General features: G+C 34.3%; 2 protein-coding genes across 2 annotated transcripts; both read left to right on the top strand.

Annotated features, from left to right (window-relative positions):
* Window positions 1-47: 47 nt before the first annotated feature.
* Window positions 48-9,326, top strand: LOC132554006 (leucine-rich repeat-containing protein 56-like). The gene is made up of 12 exons (XM_060218304.1): window positions 48-116; window positions 1,021-1,180; window positions 2,097-2,245; window positions 2,522-2,701; window positions 3,324-3,438; window positions 3,616-3,814; window positions 4,576-4,764; window positions 5,344-5,483; window positions 6,985-7,088; window positions 7,740-7,900; window positions 8,408-8,729; window positions 9,100-9,326. Exons 1-12 carry the CDS (start codon window positions 85-87, stop codon window positions 9,311-9,313), a joined length of 1,965 nt encoding a protein of 654 aa, XP_060074287.1. The 5' UTR covers window positions 48-84; the 3' UTR covers window positions 9,314-9,326.
* A 5,580-nt stretch (window positions 9,327-14,906) lies between these two features.
* Window positions 14,907-18,247, top strand: LOC132553709 (phospholipid phosphatase 3-like). Its single transcript, XM_060217982.1, has 6 exons — window positions 14,907-15,006; window positions 15,301-15,452; window positions 15,659-15,996; window positions 16,732-16,789; window positions 17,409-17,585; window positions 17,960-18,247. The coding sequence occupies exons 1-6, from the start codon at window positions 14,916-14,918 to the stop codon at window positions 18,044-18,046; spliced, it is 903 nt and encodes a 300-aa protein (XP_060073965.1). The 5' UTR covers window positions 14,907-14,915; the 3' UTR covers window positions 18,047-18,247.
* Window positions 18,248-20,978: the final 2,731 nt, after the last annotated feature.

The raw sequence follows: 20,978 nt of genomic DNA, 5'->3' as shown, positions 1-20,978 counted from the left end.
TATTACAATGCCATTATTGTACGATACTTTTATGCAGTGTATCCCAGTGGACACGGTGCTGATCTGCTGTGACAGTTGATTCCCATGGCTCTTACACAGGATACCCTGTGTTACAGGTAAGTCACTCAGTGTTACAGATAAGTTAGTAAGTGTTATAGGTAAGTCAATAAGTAAATATTACATTTACTGTAAGTTATTCAATGTCATAGGTAAATTAGCAAATGTTCCATGTAAACAAGTCAATATTACAGGTAAGTTAGTCAGGTATGACAACTGATTGTAACTTACCTGATTGTGACATCACATGATAAGCTAGCTGTGAGCACGTGATAATAAATCTACTCTGATGTACAAATGTATTCTGCATTACTCTGTGATGCAAACCACACCCAAGTGCCCAATCCCAAGATTGCTGCAATTAGCTCTTCAGATTCACTGCCGTGTTTGTTTGGACTGTCTCTTTGAATATGTCATGTTATTCGTGATCATGGCAATGGAATAATATTATTAATTTTCACACACATTCCACGACCATTCAATTTATCCCAACAACTTGATATATTAAATGGAATATGGAAGAGAAAAATAATCTGTCACCTAAGTGTGTTGTAGGCAATTAAAACCTATGGAAAAATGATTTTTAAAGTCAAGACATTTTAATTTGAGTATGAGGCTTAACAGAGTGCCAATTTATGATAGATTAGTAGAGCTTAGGGTAATTAGGTAAGAGAAAGCACAATCTTCTGTAAATAGAACAAGAATAATATAGTCTTCATAATAGAAGAGGGGCTATTTTGGAGTAAGTTACAGCAGAATAGAAATCCTTTTTATAATTATCCCCATTTAAAACATGACAGTATTCATAAATGGACATATTCATGGCTTGCAAATTTTTATAATTTTTTTTATTATGTATAGTCAATGTGGTTTGAGCAATTCCTTTCATATTCACAAATAGAACTGGTTCCAATTGCTGATATGATGTGAATCAAAGAATAAAGCATTATTTTATATTTACAGGCTACAAAACATGAATTCAGACTTTGGTGCGAGGCCAGTCAGCGCCCTGGCCCGAGGGGTGCAGATTACAGAATTTATGGAGACAAGAGTGAACCCAGAACCAATAGTGTTAGAGGACAGTGATGTTCTTCTGGAACAGTACCTCTCTCCAGGAAAACTGGTAACTTATAGGGAACACACTATACCTATCTCCAGGAAAACTGGTAACTTATAGGGAACACACTATGCCTCTCTCCAGGAAAACTGGTAACTTATAGGGAACACACTATACCTCTCTCCAGGAAAACTGTTAACTTATAGGAAACACACTATATTTCACTGTAGGAAAACTGGTAACTTAGAGGAAACACACTATACCTCTCTCCAGGAAAACTGTTAACTTATAGGAAACACACTATATTTCACTGTAGGAAAACTGGTAACTTATAGGAAACACACTATATTTCACTGTAGGAAAACTGGTAACTTATAGAAAACACACTATATTTCTCTGCAGGAAAACTGGTAACTTATATGGAACACACATTATCTCTCTATAGCAAAAAGTATAACTTACTGGAAACACAATATATTTCTAGGAAGACTGGTTACTTCTAGGAAACAAAGTATACCTCTGCCCGAGGAAAACTGGTAACTTTTAAGAAACATATTATACATCTGCCCAAGGAAAATGGTAACAGACAAGAAACTTGGTATACTTTTTCTCATATATGAACTACAGGGTAACTTACAATAGCACATCGTAATTCTGTGTGTCTCTTAGATTCTTGTTCAACCTTGTTACTTACAGGAAATCCCTGATAAACTGTAATTATACTCGTCTCTTTTGTTGATCATCAATCAATGTTTAAAGTCAAAGGTCACATTTGACCGTGGATTTAGATCAGAAGAAAAAAAAATTGGGGATGGAGGTATATCTGAGCCCCAGCTTACTTTGTTTTTATTGACAAAGTGCTCATATTTTGCAGACAGACGGGAAGATAAATGGATGAACAGACAGATATTGCTTATACCCGCTGATCAGATTCAGACTTATTTTGTGTGTATTTGTGATATCTATATTGTTTGTTTTGTAGAAATTACTCACTGGTGTACAGAATCTAGATTCAGTGACCAGTCTGGAGCTAAAAGTGAACACTTCCGACACCAGTCTCGGGAATTTCGGATCATTACTTCCAAACCTGACTCAACTACGTCTGTCTAATAGTGTTACCCCTTGTATTAGGTTAGTATAATACTGGTTTATCCAATAAAAAGGATCATGACATTGACACCTGCCTGAGATTTCAGTTCATATAACTGATGTGTTCTAACTGTCCTTACATGTCAGGGACCTCGGTTTGTCTCTGCAGTCTGTACTTTATTAACTGTCTGTTTTATGGATCTAGGTTTGTCACTACAAATCTTACAGAATAAACTGTTCTTTCTATGTATATTTCATGGATCTGGGACTCTCACTATGGTTTGTACAGTATTAAATGTCCATTTCTCTATACTTCAGGGATCTGGGCTCATCACTACGGTTTGTACAGGTGCTGTGGATGTCACGATGCTCCCTGGTAGAGCTGGATGGTGTATCCTCGATGAGCAGTCTTCAGGAACTCTACCTATCTTATAATGAAATTTCAGACATCAGTCCTCTCAGTATGTTAGATAAACTCCAAATACTTGACTTAGAAGGGTAAGTAACTCTATATAATAAGGATATCAGGAGATATTTGGCCCTTTCTTCTTAAAAACTTACTCTTTCTATTCCAATAGTCAGATTATCTCAGTAGACTGATGATCACAGTAGACAGGTGATCAAAGTAGACAGGTGATCAAAGTAGACAGGTGATCAAAGTAGACAGGTGATCACTGTAGACAGGTGATCCAATGCAAAGGTGATCACAGTAGACAGGATTACAGTAGATAAGTTATCACAGTAGACAGGAGACCATGGCAGACAGCTGGTCACAATAGACAGCTTATTACAATAGACAGGTTATCACATAGACAGCTGATCACAAAAACAGGTGATTACAAATGAAATATAATCTGAAAGAAAGTCTACAGAGGTATTTGCAGGTGATAACTCTTGAAATGTTTGCATTATGTACAACTGGTCAAAAGCAAACAAATTAAGTCTTCCATATTTTTTTTCCAATGATAAGCCCACCCTTATCTTGAATTCAAGCTTTGTTTCAGTTAATGGATTTAAATGGCTTGTAAGAGAACTTGTATAGTATTTGTCTGAAATTTATAGTATGATATAATGATAAAATCAGTCAACTTGTTTTATTTATTTTTTTTTTTTTTTGCAGGAATAATTTAGACGATATATCACAAATACAGTATCTGTCCTTCTGTATGAAATTGACGAATCTTACATTAGAAGCAAACCCTCTATGTGTTCACCCCTCTCCTGACAGTGAGGATGTAAGTTTTTATTTCACTTGTAGAAAGTATTTCTTGATAAAAAAATTATATTTTGTTATGTTTCAAAATACACTTATTAAAAGAAAATAACACAGGTTTTCTATTCCATGAAGAGCTTTATAATTGGTATCGTTTTTAGTTTCAATCAAGTGACAAGTTTATGATTATGAATTACAGGCAAATTATGACTATAGAAAGGAAGTAAAGAAAAGTTTACCTCACCTTGTCACTTTGGATGATGAGCCCTTAACAACAGACTCAGCGTCTAGTAAAGCAAAAAATGTGTTTGATGCTGACTGGACATTTTTAGAGGAATTACAAAAAGATTTGGGACTAACAGGCTCCCTGGAGAGTTTAGAAACTTCAGAGGGAGGAGGTAAGAAAATCAATACACAAACAAATGCTCTTTATCATTGTTCTTTAATAAGCCCAATCATTTCTACTGCTACACCGTAGAATCAAATAAATGCTATATATCTTTGTCCTGTAATAAGCCCAATAATTTCTACTGCTACACAGTAGAATCACAAACAAATGCTCTCTATCATTGTCCTGTAATAAGCCCACTTGTTTCTACTGCTACTCAGTAGAACCTCTAACAAATGCTCTCTATCATTGTCCTGTAATAAGCCCACGTATTTCTATTGGTACTCAATAGAATCACTAACAAATGCTCTCTATCTATTTCATTGTTCTGTAATAAGCCCACCATCTGACTTCAGTCATAGGATATGTGTTGGCCTCATGGCATATTGCAGAATGAGCACATTACAATAATTATATTGAAAAATGTGACTTACTCTGACCTGACAGGATGTCATATATTTATGGACTGTTTACAAAATATGACATCGTTCACAAACAACAAATTTACATAATATTAAGTTATATAATGCACATTATTTGAAGAAAAAAAAAACATTTCGTAATTGTCATGCAGACCAAGAAAACTGGGTTGCAATCTTTTGTCTTAAATTGTAAATGATTAAATGATAAATGTTTCTACTTTTGATTCTATAGTAAATCTTTGTGTATATGGTAGTATTTCTAAGATGACAAATCTTCAGGTTTTCACGGTAAATGACCCTGGATTGTTTATGATGTGTGTAGAGAACAACTCTGTTTTTGATACTCCAGGCCCATCAGACTCAAGTCGTCCTAGCAGTGCCTCCCTACGCCCATCCACAGCTTATAGACCAGGAAGTGCTCTCAGACCTTCTTCAGGATTCCGTCCTCTCACAGGGTCAAGGCGCCCTGCTACTACATCAGGAAGTTTACGTCCTGCCACAGCACGGCCTGGAACAGCTAGTAACACAAGCCCTACTGGTATGTAATTTCACATTTATTGAAATACAGCTTACTACAAACAAACAAGATTGCAGTTTTGTGTAACCCTTCACAAATAACACTACAGCAAATTTTGTTTGATGCTTCACAAACAAGATTACAGCAAGTTCTGTTTTACCTGTCACAGGCAAGATTATGCCAGGTAGCATATTGACCCATCAAAAACCAGATTACAGTAGATTTTGTATGACCAGCCACACAAATTACAGCAAGCTTTGTAATATATGACCAGTCACACAAATTACAGCCAGCTTTGTAATATATGACCAGTCACACAAATTACAGCAAGCTTTGTAATATATGACCAGTCACACAAATTACAGCAAGCTTTGTAATATATGACCAGTCACACAAATTACAGCAAGCTTTGTAATATATGACATGTCACAAAATTACAGCAAGCTTTGTAATATATGACCAGTCACACAAATTACAGCCAGCTTCTTACATTGTATCACACGATCAGTAAACTATCTTTGTCTTCACTGAGCAGTTCAAACAATTGGTGATATTATGTTTGAAGAAGAAGAATCTCTAAACGGTCTGTTTATTTTTCAGATGGAAAGTCAGAAGAGGCGTCAAGTGATTTAACTTTAGGGAATGTCATTTGTGGTAACCCATCTAAAGCTTTGTTGTCACGGAGACGAATAACAGGACCAGACAACAAAGAGTCTACTGCTCCTAAGATGTTTCCCCAGGTAGGTTTGACAAAAACTTGGTTGCTGGAGTCTGTTTGAATAAATCAGTTTGACCCTCTTTATAGGTCTGGGGTCAGATATTGCAAAGATTGTTCACACTGGTACAAATTTTTGAAGCTTCACCAAAATCTTAAAGCAGAAATGATGTATTTTTTACAGAACTCATTAAAAAGATTTTGAATTTCTGTATTAGTTTTACTTTTTGCAATTTTTTTTCCCTCAAAAATAAGAAGATATAAAGTAACTCCCACCAAACCAGGAGGCACAGGAGTCATTATTTAACCTGTTGATTGCTGGGGAATGGAGCTGTCTTCAAACAATTTGTTTCAGTATAGGTACTTAAAATTAAGGTCTGTCACTGGTCACATTGGTCACAAAAAATAATGATCTTTTCAGAATCATGCTATTATTTCCTATTGGTACCAATAGCTATATCAGCTGTGTTTGAATCATGACCTTGAACAATCTTCAATATCACCAAATTAAATGCTTCACTGTATTTAAAATAAATGACATTAAATATGAGAAACGTATAAATATGTGGCGTAGGAAATATGAAGACTTTTCGATGTCTGTCATTATATATATATTTATATACAAATACGAACACCAGAGAATGTTAGCAGAACAAATACTTTGTCCTGTTGATTAATCCTGCTTACATATACATAAAATTGTAAGATTGTAAACACTTTTAATTGTAAAGCATCTTAAGATTTGATAGGAAAGCACTTAACTAATCAGAAATAGGTACAATTTTATTATATTATGTACATGGAATATATCATATATATATTCAGAAAAAGTTATCATGCTTGTTACAATCATCAAGTGTGGGACGTCACAATATCAATCACTGTCAAGTAAGAGCTATATAGAAAAGTGGTGGTGGTAATTTGTGTACTGCTCCTAAGTGTTTCCCCAGGTAGGTTTGCCAAAAACTTGGTCGCTGGAGTCTGTTTGACAGTTATGGGAGAAACATCTGTGTAAATTTGTCCTTACAAAACTCCCTAAAGGGGCAAAAGATGTTGACAAAAACCAAATAAATTGAAAAAACTAACTCGGAAGTGATTGTAATAGTTTACACTTTAAAGAGTTTTTAAGAAGCAGAAATGATACTAGGGTCATAGAAAAAGGAGTGTACCTTTGCTGTAATTGTAAAGGCCTAGAGAAACAGTTTATCAGAGTAGGCTCTAACAATGAAGGGGAAATAGGTTTGGCTGTTAGGCTGTTTTGTTTACCGAGTTATCCCAAATAATGAGAAATTAATACACCTTTCTTGATGGGTGTATGTATAACTTTTTGAGATTGAAGAAAGCAGTAGTTTGTTTACGTCAGAAATCAAGAATAGAAAGATGCTTCTTTGTAATCCTTTGAGGGTCGTACTTTAACAGTTACAGCTGCAGTTATCCCTAGAAATCAAAAACAGATTTGTTAATCCTTATGAATGAATGTCACAAGCTTTAGATGATTTGATGAAAATGTTTTTTGACCTTTTCAGTTTAAACATCAGCCAGAGCATACCTATGATCTACCTCCAGAGGATGACAGAGATAGATCAGAGATTATGTCAGAATTACAAGCCTGGAAAAAGGAACATGAAAAGTAAGCCATTAGGATATTTATTGATTTTTATCAATGAAATGTTTACAGTGAATTTGTGGGTCCAAACAGACACTTTATGTTGAGGCAGGGGTTGCCTTTTAGTAGCTGGCAGCAACCTTACTGAACAACATACAGGAGGCCCATTGTATGCAATCCAGAGCTCGAAACATGGGGAACATATTGTTTTTATGCTGTCTGATTGTTTGTTTGTTTGTTTGTTTGTTGTCAACTTTAGCCTTGCCCATAACTTTTACAATGTAATAGGCAGGGCTTTCATATCTGGCATGTGTGTTCCTTGTGACAAGACCTTTCTAGTGATTCCAATATTGTTCACCATGTGGCTTTCATTGTGGCATTCAGTTGAAAAATTGTACATGCAATTAGCACATGCCTTATACTGTACAGTTTTAATGTCCCACTTTAGAATTTTGTTGCAACCGGGGCATAGTGTTTCATAAACACATTTTGTTCTGATATGGTATATGTCACATAATAGGCCCATATCTGACAATAAGTCATAAACTTATAGAACTACCTACAAATTCTCTGTTAAATTAAGCCCACTCTCTGAATTGGAATCAAGGTCATGAGTCAATTGTCTCTCTGAGCTTAATGTAAAATAAATACTCATATACTTTCATAACTGTGCAGGCGTATGATAAAGATCCAGGAGGCAAAGGCTCCACAAGTCTTAGTTGTGGATCATGATGATGCCATCAGTCTCTCTGGGGAGGAAATCACATCTGATGAAGACGAGGAAATTGATGGCGACCTTGGATTCTCTCCCCTTGGTGCAAATACAACAGAGGAAGGTACCAAGATACATTAAAGCCTTACATCCTCATACCATTTAGAAAGATTTGAAAACTTTTTGCATTTACTTGTAGTAAACTTAAACTTCAGTGATGTTGGTCTTCATATAATGTAAAGCTATTAATTTTGCAGGAGATTTATATTCATTGATATCTTAGGTATTCTTCTTCCACACATGTCAACCAGCTGTCAAAATAAGCAGATTTATTGAGTTATATTTTTTTCATTGAAAAAAAAAAAAAAAAAAATTGAGCTCTACGAAATGCATGATTTTACAGTATATATCTTCTAGATGGCAATTTTTGTTCCAATATTGATTCTATCACATGTAACACCAAAAACATGCTGATATCATTACAAAAGTTTCATTAAAAATCTACGTCTCCCTCAGATTTGAAGTTTCCTTTATGGGTACCAACCATATTGTCAAGCAATTTGCATAGGGGTAAAAAGCAGGAAATTTCACAATGAGTAAAAGTGAATTTTTCTTTTTTTTTAATTCACAGATAACAAATTGAATCACAAAATGGTTACGAAGGATCATCACAGAAACGAGCAGTTATCAGGTGAACAGGAATCAACTGCTAATGACCCTCTCCTGTCACTACTGAACAAACAGCCAGCATCAGGAAATGAGAGTGTCCGTCCAAAGTCCAGAGGCCCCTTGCGACCTAGTCCTCCTATTAAGCCAAACACTGTGGTAAGAGGAAGCAGTCCTGTACGTGGTGTACTCCGTGTGTCAGATAATCTCGGACTACCCCGAGCTCCCTCAGTTACCTCATCTACAGACGAACCTAGCCTTCTCTCTTCCGGCTCAAGTGATATCAGGTAAAATATGTTTACTTTTGATCGATAAGCTATAGATACAGAAATCCCTTTGCCTTTTACCAGCTATGAAATTAAGTAACGTTATCAAGACAAGTACCCGTGAAGGTTTTTGTCTCAAATGGATTCAAACTCAAAAAGTTATATCACCCAAATTTCATAATTACATTGAATTAGTTAACGATGCTTCTAAAGTTTCACTTGGGATTTGAATGATACCACATAGTTTTAAACAACACAGAAAAAAATTACCTCTCAAGTCATTGTAACCATCATGTGATCAAATTGCATGAATATTTGTTTATTGTGAAGTAAACTTAATAAGATTTTGTGCTTATTTCTGAGTTTCTATAATGTAAAATTCAATTTGTAGGAGGAAATATGATCGCAGTAATATCTACTCTGATGTTGTGCAGCCAGTGATAAGAGGTACACCATCGGCAGCAGCAGAGCGATCTGTCCCCTCTACCCGGCCATTTACTGCCAATGCTGTCCTTCAACCGTCCATGCCATCTACACACCAAAGGATTCGCCGTACACTCCCATCAGTACCCAGTCTGCCTTCTCGCCCTCCTGTTCCAAAGTAGCCAAAAACTCAAATTTATTGGACATTCATATTGAAAATCTCCTTAAATTTCATATTATCATTTATGGAATATTCCTTTGAATTAATCTTTTTCTTGGAATATAGACATATCCCATTTTAGTAAACTTTGGATAGAGTTTGATGGATGGGATTGCATTTAGATGACAAAATCTGTGTTAAAAATTGAAGATGATCTTTATTGTGATATTCTGGATGGACCTGGGATGGACATTGTGCGGCAGATGAAGAAAAGATAGAGCTCCTTGATTGTGATCATTGTAAAAAGTGTTCCGAGTGGAAATACTGGTTGAGATGTCAGTTTTGTGATAATGTTGCTAATTAGTGCCAGTTTTTTGTGCCTGACCCATGCAAATAAAACATTTCTCAATCAGGCAAAGAAATCAATGTCAGACAAACAATTCTTCAATATGAACTTTCTAAAGACTTTTCAGTAGAAGAGTTGTCTCCCTTGACATCCATATTACTGCTGATGAAAACATAAAAAAGCCAAATGTCACAAATGACTAGAATCAGTGTACGGATATCTTCTGTTATGCCATATATCATATAGCTGGTTATTTTCGTCGGGATGATATTTTCACTTATTTCGTAGGGCGTAAATTGAGAGGTGATCTCAAAAATTCAATCTTTGAAAAAATAAGCTTTGATTGTCTTGTTCGAAAGGACAATTGTGAAAATTTTTGACCTGCGTAAAAAATGCCTATGGTAGTTAGTGAATACTACTATTATGCTTTTTGTTTGAATTATGGCTACAAAACCACTACTGCGTTTTGAAGTCTGAAACAGCGGAGGTCTCCATCTTAACATTATGGCAAAAAAACCATATATGTACACATACATGGCAGATCCAAATGTGTAATTGATTATATTCTTACGATTTTGAATTGTATATATAACAGTTATGTTCTATTTTCAAAATAACAGTCATGAGTATTAAGCACTAATTTCATGAAGGGTAAATAAATGTTAATTGGATCACACCAAGTAATGCAGGACCAATTCAAGTGTCTTTTCATGAATTTTGATCCGGCTATGCATGAGATAAATTTGATCCATAGGAAACAGAATAAAGATAATATACTAATTTATGACATTTGACGCCACAAGAATACATCTAAATATAAGCCTCCTGTACTGTGGTGCTCTGCATAATTTGCATACCAGCACAATATTTATTTTTCATCTTGATCATCTGCATGAATATTGGATGTTGAATTCCATCAGTAAATATATTTTCAGATGATAAAATATAATCTGGCCTGCTACCGTAAAGTTTTGGAAAATGTTATTGATTATTTGTATATTGGATATTAAGTGTGATTATCAGCTGTCAATGAAAAATAATACATTTTATTCCATCATCACAGGCTGCTTTTGTGTTTATGTCTATGAGGAGGAAAGGATTTCATAGGAGATATTTCACAGTGTTTGCCTTGTAGATAGGCGCTTGTTTAGTGAGTAATAAAGACTGAACTGCTTCAGACTAATTTGGTAATGTATGTTATAGAGAGCAAATTTGTCAGATAGAGAGACTAAATTTGTGCTGTTAATCTTGTGTTTTGTCTTGGAAGCTTATAAGGTGAAGTATGTGTTTTTGAGAGAGATTAAACTTTTGAGATTTTGTATGAGAGGAATTTTGTTTTTAAATTGTTTTTCGGAGGGATACCAGTTTGTTGCTGCAGGTGTGTGTCAGAATGATGAAGTTGATAATGTGTTCAAGAAAGAAATTTGTATAGCGAGCTTCAGAGAATACACTGGTCATGTATGTATTATTGAGACTAGTGGAGTGTTTCTGCAAGATTTAATTGTATTGTTGGCCAGGTATCAGAGTATGTTTCTGAGGGACTGAATTGTAAGATTTTGTCAAGTGTGTGTTTAAGCTAATTTTGTGAAATTTGTTTCTGAGAAATAAATTGTATTTTTTTTGTCAGGTGTGTTTTTTAGAGTAAACATGTCATTGTTGATTATAACAAAAAATAAACTTTGATCACAACCAGCTTCTTGTCAAGTAGATAAATGTTTTAATACAATGTTAATATTGAATTTTTAAAATTATTTTGTTAATATACCCAGGTATGCAAAATGTATATTTTTTATTTATTTATTTGTGATATAAACTTAATTTTTGTCATGTTTTCTGTCATCCAGATCTTGTCATCAGAATTTTTTCGAAGTGACATTGATTTGTTCACTCACATTTACAGAGTAGCGCTATGATTTCACTGCTTCAGAGTCTTTTTTTCCACAGAAGCTCTAAATTGGTACATAATGTAATATATGTTTAAACATTTATTTTTTAATTAATTTCACAATCATTTGAGTTTTATGCTAAAAATTAAGATGTCACATGACAAAGTCAGAAATGATTGGCAGGGGCTAAGTAAATACTAGTACTGTACAGTGAAAGCAGTGAATCATAGTCTTACTGTATTTCCCCATCTAGATTTTTATATTTCTACCTGATGTTTCACTTCCTAGTTTGAACATTTAAGCCCTTAGCATTACTGATGAGTATTAGAAGTACAAAATAGCTGTATGATGCAGTTTAATTCACTGTTTTGCTCTCCTGTACCATACCTCAATTTGTATTGAGTGGTGCCAATCACTTGTGTGTCTTTTGTACAATCTTCTTTAAAATATGCTTCTTTCTATCATCAGTTATAGTGAAATTCATTCAATATTTACCGGGATACTTTGGCATGCATTCCTTATTCATTAACATGTTAACATGGAAACGAAGAGCATGGACTTGTAAAACGCTTACTTAGTTTCAAATACTTAGTACTGTGTCTTAAAGTCTAAAATATTTACCAAACTTCAATGAGAGCACTCTCTCTAATATGTGTTCATGCAAATGTACTTAATTTGGAGCAATTATGTTTTAGGCATTATCATGGTTTGCAAAACGTAGCGCAGTAATGTATTCATATCAACAGTTATTGCTATGTAAACAACATACAAAACTGCAATGAGCCTGATCATAATCCAGCACAATACTTTCAGGCCAAAGAGCGCTAAAATAAGATCACCGCCAAAATATATACATGTACAGTATATACACATTGTATGCACCAAAGTTGTGATTTCTCTTTGAAATTATATAAACTACAATGTACGTTCACAAAATATGTATTGGCATTCCATCCTCTACCATTATTCCATATTTGTAACAAGTGCTGTGAAATGTTGTATCTTGGTTTGCATTGGATTTCAACATCGTGCATGTACACGTTTTTCATATTTGTCAGCTGGTGATCAAATAAAATTTGATAAAAGCAAAGTTTATTGTTTTAGATCAAAATCCACAGAAACAGAAGCTGTCTTTTCAAAGTGATCTCCCTTTGTTTCCCTAAATCAAGTGGTCTAGCAATTGAAAACTGCTTGACATCTGAGGAGAAGGGATACTGCAATCTATATGTAGCTGTCCGTATATGTTACTTTGCTGCAAAAACAACACCAATTTTTGTAAAACTCATGTGATTCCAAGAAATCTCTAGCTAGCCAAATAAGAGCTAATACAAAACATGTTGACTATATCCATTGGATGTTCTTACCAGAATTGAAAGTCAATGACACGACAAACTTCATCTTACAACCCATTAAAATGAACTGCTCACTACCAAATTGTTTGGTGATTTTAGTTTCCCAAGTATTAACTTTACTTTCTTTATAGCAATATTCTTGCTTCCCCATCACACTAGTACCAAGCATGAAAATGTTATTCTGTTGCTGTTTAGTAGGATAACAAAAATATATTTCAAGATTATATGAAAATTGAATTGATAAGGAAAATGTTGCTTATTTTTCAAGAAAATGCAGTTCTAACTTTCACTTGCAAAGGTAATGTATGACTGTTTCATTCCTGTACTTGATAGCAATTCTGCTCAAAAGAATCCATCTAGAGTACCCAAATGATCAGGTCAATGATTTCCTATGTTTGTAATGATACAAAGTTAGCTTAACTTCAGGCATGAACTAATGTAAACATTGTGTTGTTGGCATGTCTGTATGTTCAACCAAACCATTTCACAAAAGTTATTACTGCCTTATCCATTCTCACTATCAAATCAGGTCTCATTGCGATATTGTGAAATATATGGAACCAGGAACTTGAGGTCTGAGAGCTTTTGACCAAACATGAACATCTTCTCCTGATAAAAAACATCTCATTATGGGGCTAGTGCACCTTCCCATTTAGATTTTGACTTTTCTTTCAATTTCTGTTGGATTAAAGAACATGAAAATCCTGTATGCTGAATTCTAATTATAGTCCCTGATTTGTCTGTACATTTGTTCATCTGTCCATCATAATTTTTCTGAAGCATAACACAAAAACTATAAAAGATATCAAGGTATCAACATAAAACTTCATAGGTAGACAGTGCAGTGCATAAGAACCATCACTCTCATTTACATAATTTAAGAGTTATTGCCCTTTGTTATTTTTCTTTTTCATACTTAATTTTTTTCCAGAGCACTACACTCAAACTATAAGAGATACCAGCATAAAACTTCATAGGTAAATAGATCTTGATGTGGAAAAGGCAGTGTACAAGAATCATAACTGACTTTTGCAAAATATAGAAGTTATTGCCCTTGGTTATTTTTCATACTTAAATTTTGTCCTATTCAGGGAGTATAACCTGCCTCTGACAGCCCTTCTTTATCGTTTGGTTTTGCTGTATCTAATTTTTCATAAAAAGCTGCTATCCATTTTTATTTCTTTCCGTATTGCATGTGGATGAAAATGCTGAATACAGACGACTAGTCCCCAAACTTTAGTCCCCAAAGTTTGCCGTAACTAGCAAGTCACATTTTACTTAACTAAAATAGTGATACAGTTAAGAATATACACATGAACCTGATAGGTCCCCTTGATTCCTAATCGTGTCCTTTCTTTCCCGTACTTATGACTGATCAGCAAAACGAATTCACACAATTAAAAAAAACAAAGGAAAGAAGAAAAAAGGGAGGTCAAACAATGGAGGAAACCAAGATTCTTTTGGAATCACTTGTCGATTTTGAGGGGGGTGAATTTGTATACGGCTTTCCACAGCCCTGATACCTTTACCAGGAAGGAAAGAAATAATTAATATATCGAGAACAATTTTTATTAACATATAATAAATCCACTTAAATACCTTGAATGAAATAACTCTAATATCGATTTTTTTGAAATCAGCCATATGTGTTTTTCAGGGGGTTGTGGTGGGATTAGAGGGGGGAACTGTACGCCGCACTCGGTCATTAAATTTTCCGAACTTTTGCAAATTACAGTTACCATACGGTTTGATTTAAGATTTTGCGGAATTCCAAACAATCTGTTTACCTTTCTAATTGAAACACATCAGTTCTACCCATGAATGAGGCATAATTCACATCTAATCTTGCATTTATTATGATCGGTGTGTCGTTTGTTTACACTCGATCCCCGGACCTGGACCCGGCCCCACCGTCGACTTTTGCATGCGATGTCAAAAACCCGTAATTGTCAAATCCGGAATCGACTCCCATTTTGCAAAGTTCCTGTGACTTTCGTACCTTCATTGTAAACTTCCGGTAGGAAGTAAAGAGACGTCAAGATGAAGATCTCACCGAAGTGTGAGGCCTCGTACGCATGTTCGAAAAGGAACATATTTACGGTTACAGTGGATGTAATTCTGGTTGGAAGTGGTAGGGAAAAACTGTCAATTTAATCCGAATGTAAAGCCACACTACTAATTGGTTCCCAACATTGATGCTGATGTGACCTGATCGTGAGAAGTTATGAGTCATGTCAGGCAGGAAAATTAGTTTCTCTTGATTACCAGTATTCTTCTCTATCATACATTAGCGTTTCTAACTTAATGCACAGTATTTACGTCAAATCAGACGACTGCAAAACGGTAGAGTACGTTGCAATATTTTGATGTAAGGGAAGTAACTCGTATAAACCTTAAGCTTCTTTTCTGACATTTGATATTTCAGTTGCACTGTGTGCAGGCCTTGTCCATCAGTTCATGACTCCGTTTCGCCGTGGATTTTACTGTGACGATGAAAGTATCAGTTACCCTTTTCACAAATCAACTATACCATCTACAGCTCTCTACGTTGTAGGGTTTGGACTTAACTTTTTGTTGGTAAGTACTAGCTGTTACATGATATGTAATTATAACAACAAATATATATTTTATGGTCTATTTCATTTTCAGTGTATATAATAACATTGTACATCTTAAGTTTTGTTGCATTGAAAGTTGATTCCTCAAGTTGGTGAAAATTATTGAATCACTGTTACCTATGCTTTCTGCAATTACTGCATAATAAACTTTTTTTTTTTTTCAAGTTTTTAATTGTTGAGGCTCTGTGGATACCTAAAAACAATACTAATGGGAAAGCAGTATCAACTTCAACAGTAGATGACAATGAAAATCATGACGCCCATAGTAGTTCTCCTTCAAAGTTAACTTTGTACCTCTGTGCTGTGTACAACATAGTTTTGCCATTTATGTTTGGAGCTGCGATGGAGTTTCTGGCACGTGGCTTATCCAAGTATTCACTTGGGAGACTTCGCCCTCATTTCCTCTCAGTGTGCCGGCCTGACCCAAGCACTTATAACTGCAGTATGGGATACATAGAGGAATATAAGTGTACAGGAGATGTTGATGTCATTTACCAAGCAAGGTAGGTGTTTTGCATGGTAAAGGTAGGTCAAAGGCCATTGCAATTGTGAAGGATATATCATCCAAGTGAGAGATATTTGTCATGGTATTAGTAGGTCAAAGGATACAACTTTCTGATGCACTTTGAGATACATTACACAGGTGGTGAGATAGTTGGTATGATAGCAGTAGGTCAAAGGTTACTGGATTGCACAAGGATGATACATCACCAAAGTGAGATACAGTTGTCATGGTAACAGTAGGTCAGATATTACTGATGTACTGTTCTTAAGAATATATTGTCCAGCTCAGTATACACAAACAATAAACTTATTGTGAAGTAAATTCTTTTGTTTGAAAAAAGATACATGTATTGACTTTGTAAACATATTGCAGCCGTTACAAAAAAGCCAACAAATTAACATTTATGTCCAGTCTTCACTAAACATCAAATTGATTTATTGTTTCTATTTCCATGAAGGAAATTGGCCTGACCTTCTGTGGACACTCTTCTTGTGTACAGTGTGTAGTCATTTGTAGTTGTAGACTAATGTTATGATGTCAATAATAATATCCCCATATATATGACCTTCAGTCCTGAGAACAAACAAAGACATTCCCAAAACAAACCTTACCAAAATGAAAAGAGAGGAAAAAGATAACAATTGCTATTACCAGTGATTAGAAAGTGTTTTAGTTGTGCAAATTTGAAGTATTTTTGAATCTTTGTAATTTGGTTTCTCCTCTTTATGTACAGGTTGTCTTTCCCCTCTGGTCATGCATCTTTTTCGGTCTACAGTATGCTGTTTTTAATTGTGAGTAAAATTTGAGCTTCTGTCACTGTAGACTGTGATTCAGTTTACAAACTTTGATTATAGCAGGCACTCCAAAGGGCAAATGATATGTGATACAGTTCTAATATTGCCAGTACTGTTTTCATCATTCCTTGACAATTATATAGCATATGAAGTAATGTTTCAGCTACATTTACGCATATATGTTGAAGTAAAAACACTGATGCTTCAGACAAATACTATTAGTAGAAAAATCAATAACTCTTTTTCATTATGCCAGAATTCAGTTCTTAAAACCACATAAATATTTCATGGAGGGATTCATTTCGCAATTTCGATAACCTAGCAGGATCTCTGAAATCAGATTACCCCATGTTTGATCAATATTAATGGGAGGTGGGGCATAAAAGTGAAAATGGGTAAAACTTACCGGTAAACTGCATTGGGAAAGCTGACAAGAATGCAATTTGTTAACTGTCCACATATATATCTGTGATATTTCCGTGATCTATGTACCATCACATATTTATTATATTTCAATATTTCAAAAACCATATTTTCAAGAGTTGTTCCCCTTGATCACTTACTTCTTCAACATTTCTTGAACGTAATTAATTATATTACATACTTAATGTTTCAGCTGTACATTCAGGCTCGTCTGCAGTTTAGAAACGCAGTTATTCTCCGCCCCTGGTTTCAGTTGATCTTGTTCCTAATGGCATTTTATACATGTATTTCCCGTGTGTTTGACAACAAGCATCACTGGAGTGATGTGTTGGCAGGGGCCATCTGGGGAATTCTCGTAGCTCTGTTTGTGGTAAGTATATAGAAAGAAGCTCTAAATTACAATATCCAAAATGAAGGTTAATTGCTGTACTTAAAGAATTAAAAAATACCACTTCAGTTCAAATCAGTGAATTGAAATAATAATTATTTATCAGATTTCACAAAGGGATATTGTAATTGCCTATGTCAGTCTGTCTGACTTCTTTTTCCACACAATGTTTTGAGTTGAGATTTGTTTGGCCAATTCTTCTTCACCTGATGCTTCCTTACAGAAAATGCTTGGTTGTGACTGTTTTTGGGAATGGCTTTTAAATATGATATATAATATGATATAATGATGTAGCATTTATGAGTGATATTTCAGTTGATTTTTTTTGTGATTAACTGTATCCTTTCTCTTTCTAGGTGTTCAAAGTGTCAAGTCTTTTCCCAAGATCAAGATATCTCAGCTCCTCTTCAACATTCCTTCACACCGTAACAATGAAACTCTGATATTACAATCACTATCAAACACTTTATTCCAGAAATCATTTTACACATTTCAAACTTGGAATAATTTTATTACCTGGATTTTCAACATTTTACCATACCTGACTGTGTAAGATAAAAACTGTCTCATATGCAATACAGATGTTGCGAGAATGGTATGATAAAGAGGAATTGTGGATATTTGGATTGCCATTTTGAATAAAAGGGAACCTCTGTTAAGTCCATTTTAGAAATAAAATAAAATAAAAAGGGGACACTGCAGATAGTTCATTTTGAAAAAAGTGAAATTTTGGACTGTGGACACATAGATATGGGTTAAGTATGACATTCATCGAAGTTATTTGAACAAATACAAAGTGTTATGAACAGGGCATTATTTTCTATATACTGACATGGTTTTAAAAGAGTTTTTATGACATCATTCCTGAGATCCTTTGGAGGCATTCTAATCTTGGTTAACTTTTTTCACTCGTACAACCAAATCCTGAAGTGGGACATTAAAACTGTACTGTGTAAGGCATGTACTTATTGCATGTACACTTTGTGGAACATTGTGGAAATGATTTGACAGTTTTAGTTAAAAATTATGGTCAGTGTTTAAATGTTTCAAATGCAAGTCTAAGGTCACATCAAGGTCACATGGTCCAAAATTTTGGTACCATCGGACAGGTCTTGTCCCTAGGAATATGCGTGCTAAATATGAAATCCCTACCTCTTACGGTGCAATAGTAATGGACAAGGTTAAAGTTGACAAGATACAAACAAACAAATGGACAAACAAACAGACAGCACAAAAACATTAACATACCAGTTACAGAAATATATTTTACAAAACAAAATCTAGACCTATTTTGCTACTGAAGTAAAGTCTAGATTAACCCTTGTAAATAGTCAGTCCTGCTACTAGCATCAATTAAATATAGTTGTGTGTTGTACATGTATATGATGTATCACATCTTAATTGGTACTGTAGAATTGTTCAATGTCATGGGGCTAATATTTTGTGGTTGGTCTGCACCGTTCAGGCTTGTTCTTGGTAATTAGATTTTGCAAATGTCCATACATATATTATACATTACATGTATTTAGTCATATAATACTTATTTTTTTGTGATTTTTATTCTGTAAGTATGTTTTCAAAGGTGCAATCTGTAATGATCACAAATATTTCCAACTCTACAGAAATTTGTGAAATAATATTAAGACAATATTTTGATATCAGCTTATGTTATATTTCAGCTTGACTGCCACAATAAGAATGTAATCTTCATGCAATAGGTGTTTAGAATGTTATAGTGGAAGAAAGAAATTATAAAAAAGAGCAGTTACTCACATGATGGGGACATTTTTTTACCTGAGTAATGAAACTTTATAGCTTGGCCTTTGTTATGAATCCAATCAATTTAAGATCCATATGTTGAAGTTCATTTTTTCTTTGAGCATGGTTATTTTTGATATGTAGTTGGTTGAACATTCAGTAAAACCTTACTTCCTCGAACCCACATTACTCAATTACTTAAACCGTTAATACACAACATTCCTGGACCCATTTTTTCCAATACCATCCCTTTGATTTACCCATTATTCATCAGACAGGTGTCAGACTTGCCAAAATGTACTTTTGTCACACACAGCTGCATCCAACTTTAGTGCACTAATTTCTGATAGTTTATACAAGTGTCTGGCAGACAATTACATGATTAACAGTGGTATGATAACTGTACTGCCAACTTCTACCTAGGATGATTGTCTTATCAGGAGATTTTAATAATCTAATCAATTACTGTAGGACGGTATTTGAACTTCATCTCACTCTGACCTACATTTTGAACTTTGACCTATATCAAAGAAAAAGTGAGGCAGTGTGTCAGAAGGGGACTAATTTGCCGAAATATCTCCTGTGGAGTTTTAGTCTTCATGTTTTTATTGTAAATATGTACTAATATTTATTACTCCTGTAAAATGTTTTTCTTATTTAATTCATGTTTAATATTTTTACACTCTTTTATCATGTCATTGATTTATTTGAATTTTAGATTTGAAAATCAAATTCAATTGCTCAAAGTATTTCAATACTTGTTTTTTCCTTAGCATAATCAAACTACAAAGTACAAAGTATAGTGATATGGTCATTTACTAGGTCTTCAGATTTGATCCATCTGAGCTCCAAAACTCACCTGGAATATCCTTATTCCAAATTTCTTAAAGAAAAGCCAGTTCTAGATGTTCCAGAACAACAGTATATTGGATATTTTGCGCATATCTGCGAATTTAGTGACTCTTTCAAATTTGCAAAAGGTTAAATTCACAACATTTGCATGTTTTCTTCTTTTTATTGTTAATGTATGAGAAATAGATCTATAGAACTGATGTACCTACATACACTTGAAGACTTTAGAGTCGTGAATGGTAGTATAATAAACAAATACTAGTCAACATCAAGTATGACTGGTCAGTTAGAACTCCAGTTGATGTTAGAATTATCACTAGTATTTATATTAGCATTGTCCATTAGAGGCCATTCATATTTATGAGAAAACGAAATCGCAAGAAATGAAATTCCAAAAATTGCAAAAAGGTATATCAATGGAAATTTCACAAAAGTTGCACAGCGCAAAATATTCAGATAGACAATATCTCTGGCATATTGAATTTCCTTGGACATGATAAAAGTAAAACACTTTTTGACAGATTTAAAAAGGAAGATAAATTATAATATTTCTGATTAGTAGTTATTTTTATCATTAGTTATAAGTGTAATAGCACATTGTAAATAGAGGATCTTATATTAGTTTTCATGCATATGAGATATATGAAATAATTGTGTTTAAGATTCTGTTTATCTCATAACTTTGATAAAAAAAAAGTTCAACATTTATGGAAACAGTATATAAGACATACAATATCTATATTGCTGATATTCTGTCTCTAAACT

This window comes from Ylistrum balloti, unplaced genomic scaffold, assembly GCF_031769215.1.
Source record: "Ylistrum balloti isolate Yb309-2 unplaced genomic scaffold, AGI_CSIRO_Ybal_v1 Utg369640, whole genome shotgun sequence".
NCBI lineage: Eukaryota > Metazoa > Mollusca > Bivalvia > Pectinida > Pectinidae > Ylistrum > Ylistrum balloti.
The sequence above is the reverse complement of the archived record's forward strand: the minus strand, read 5'-3'. Positions and strand labels throughout refer to the sequence as shown.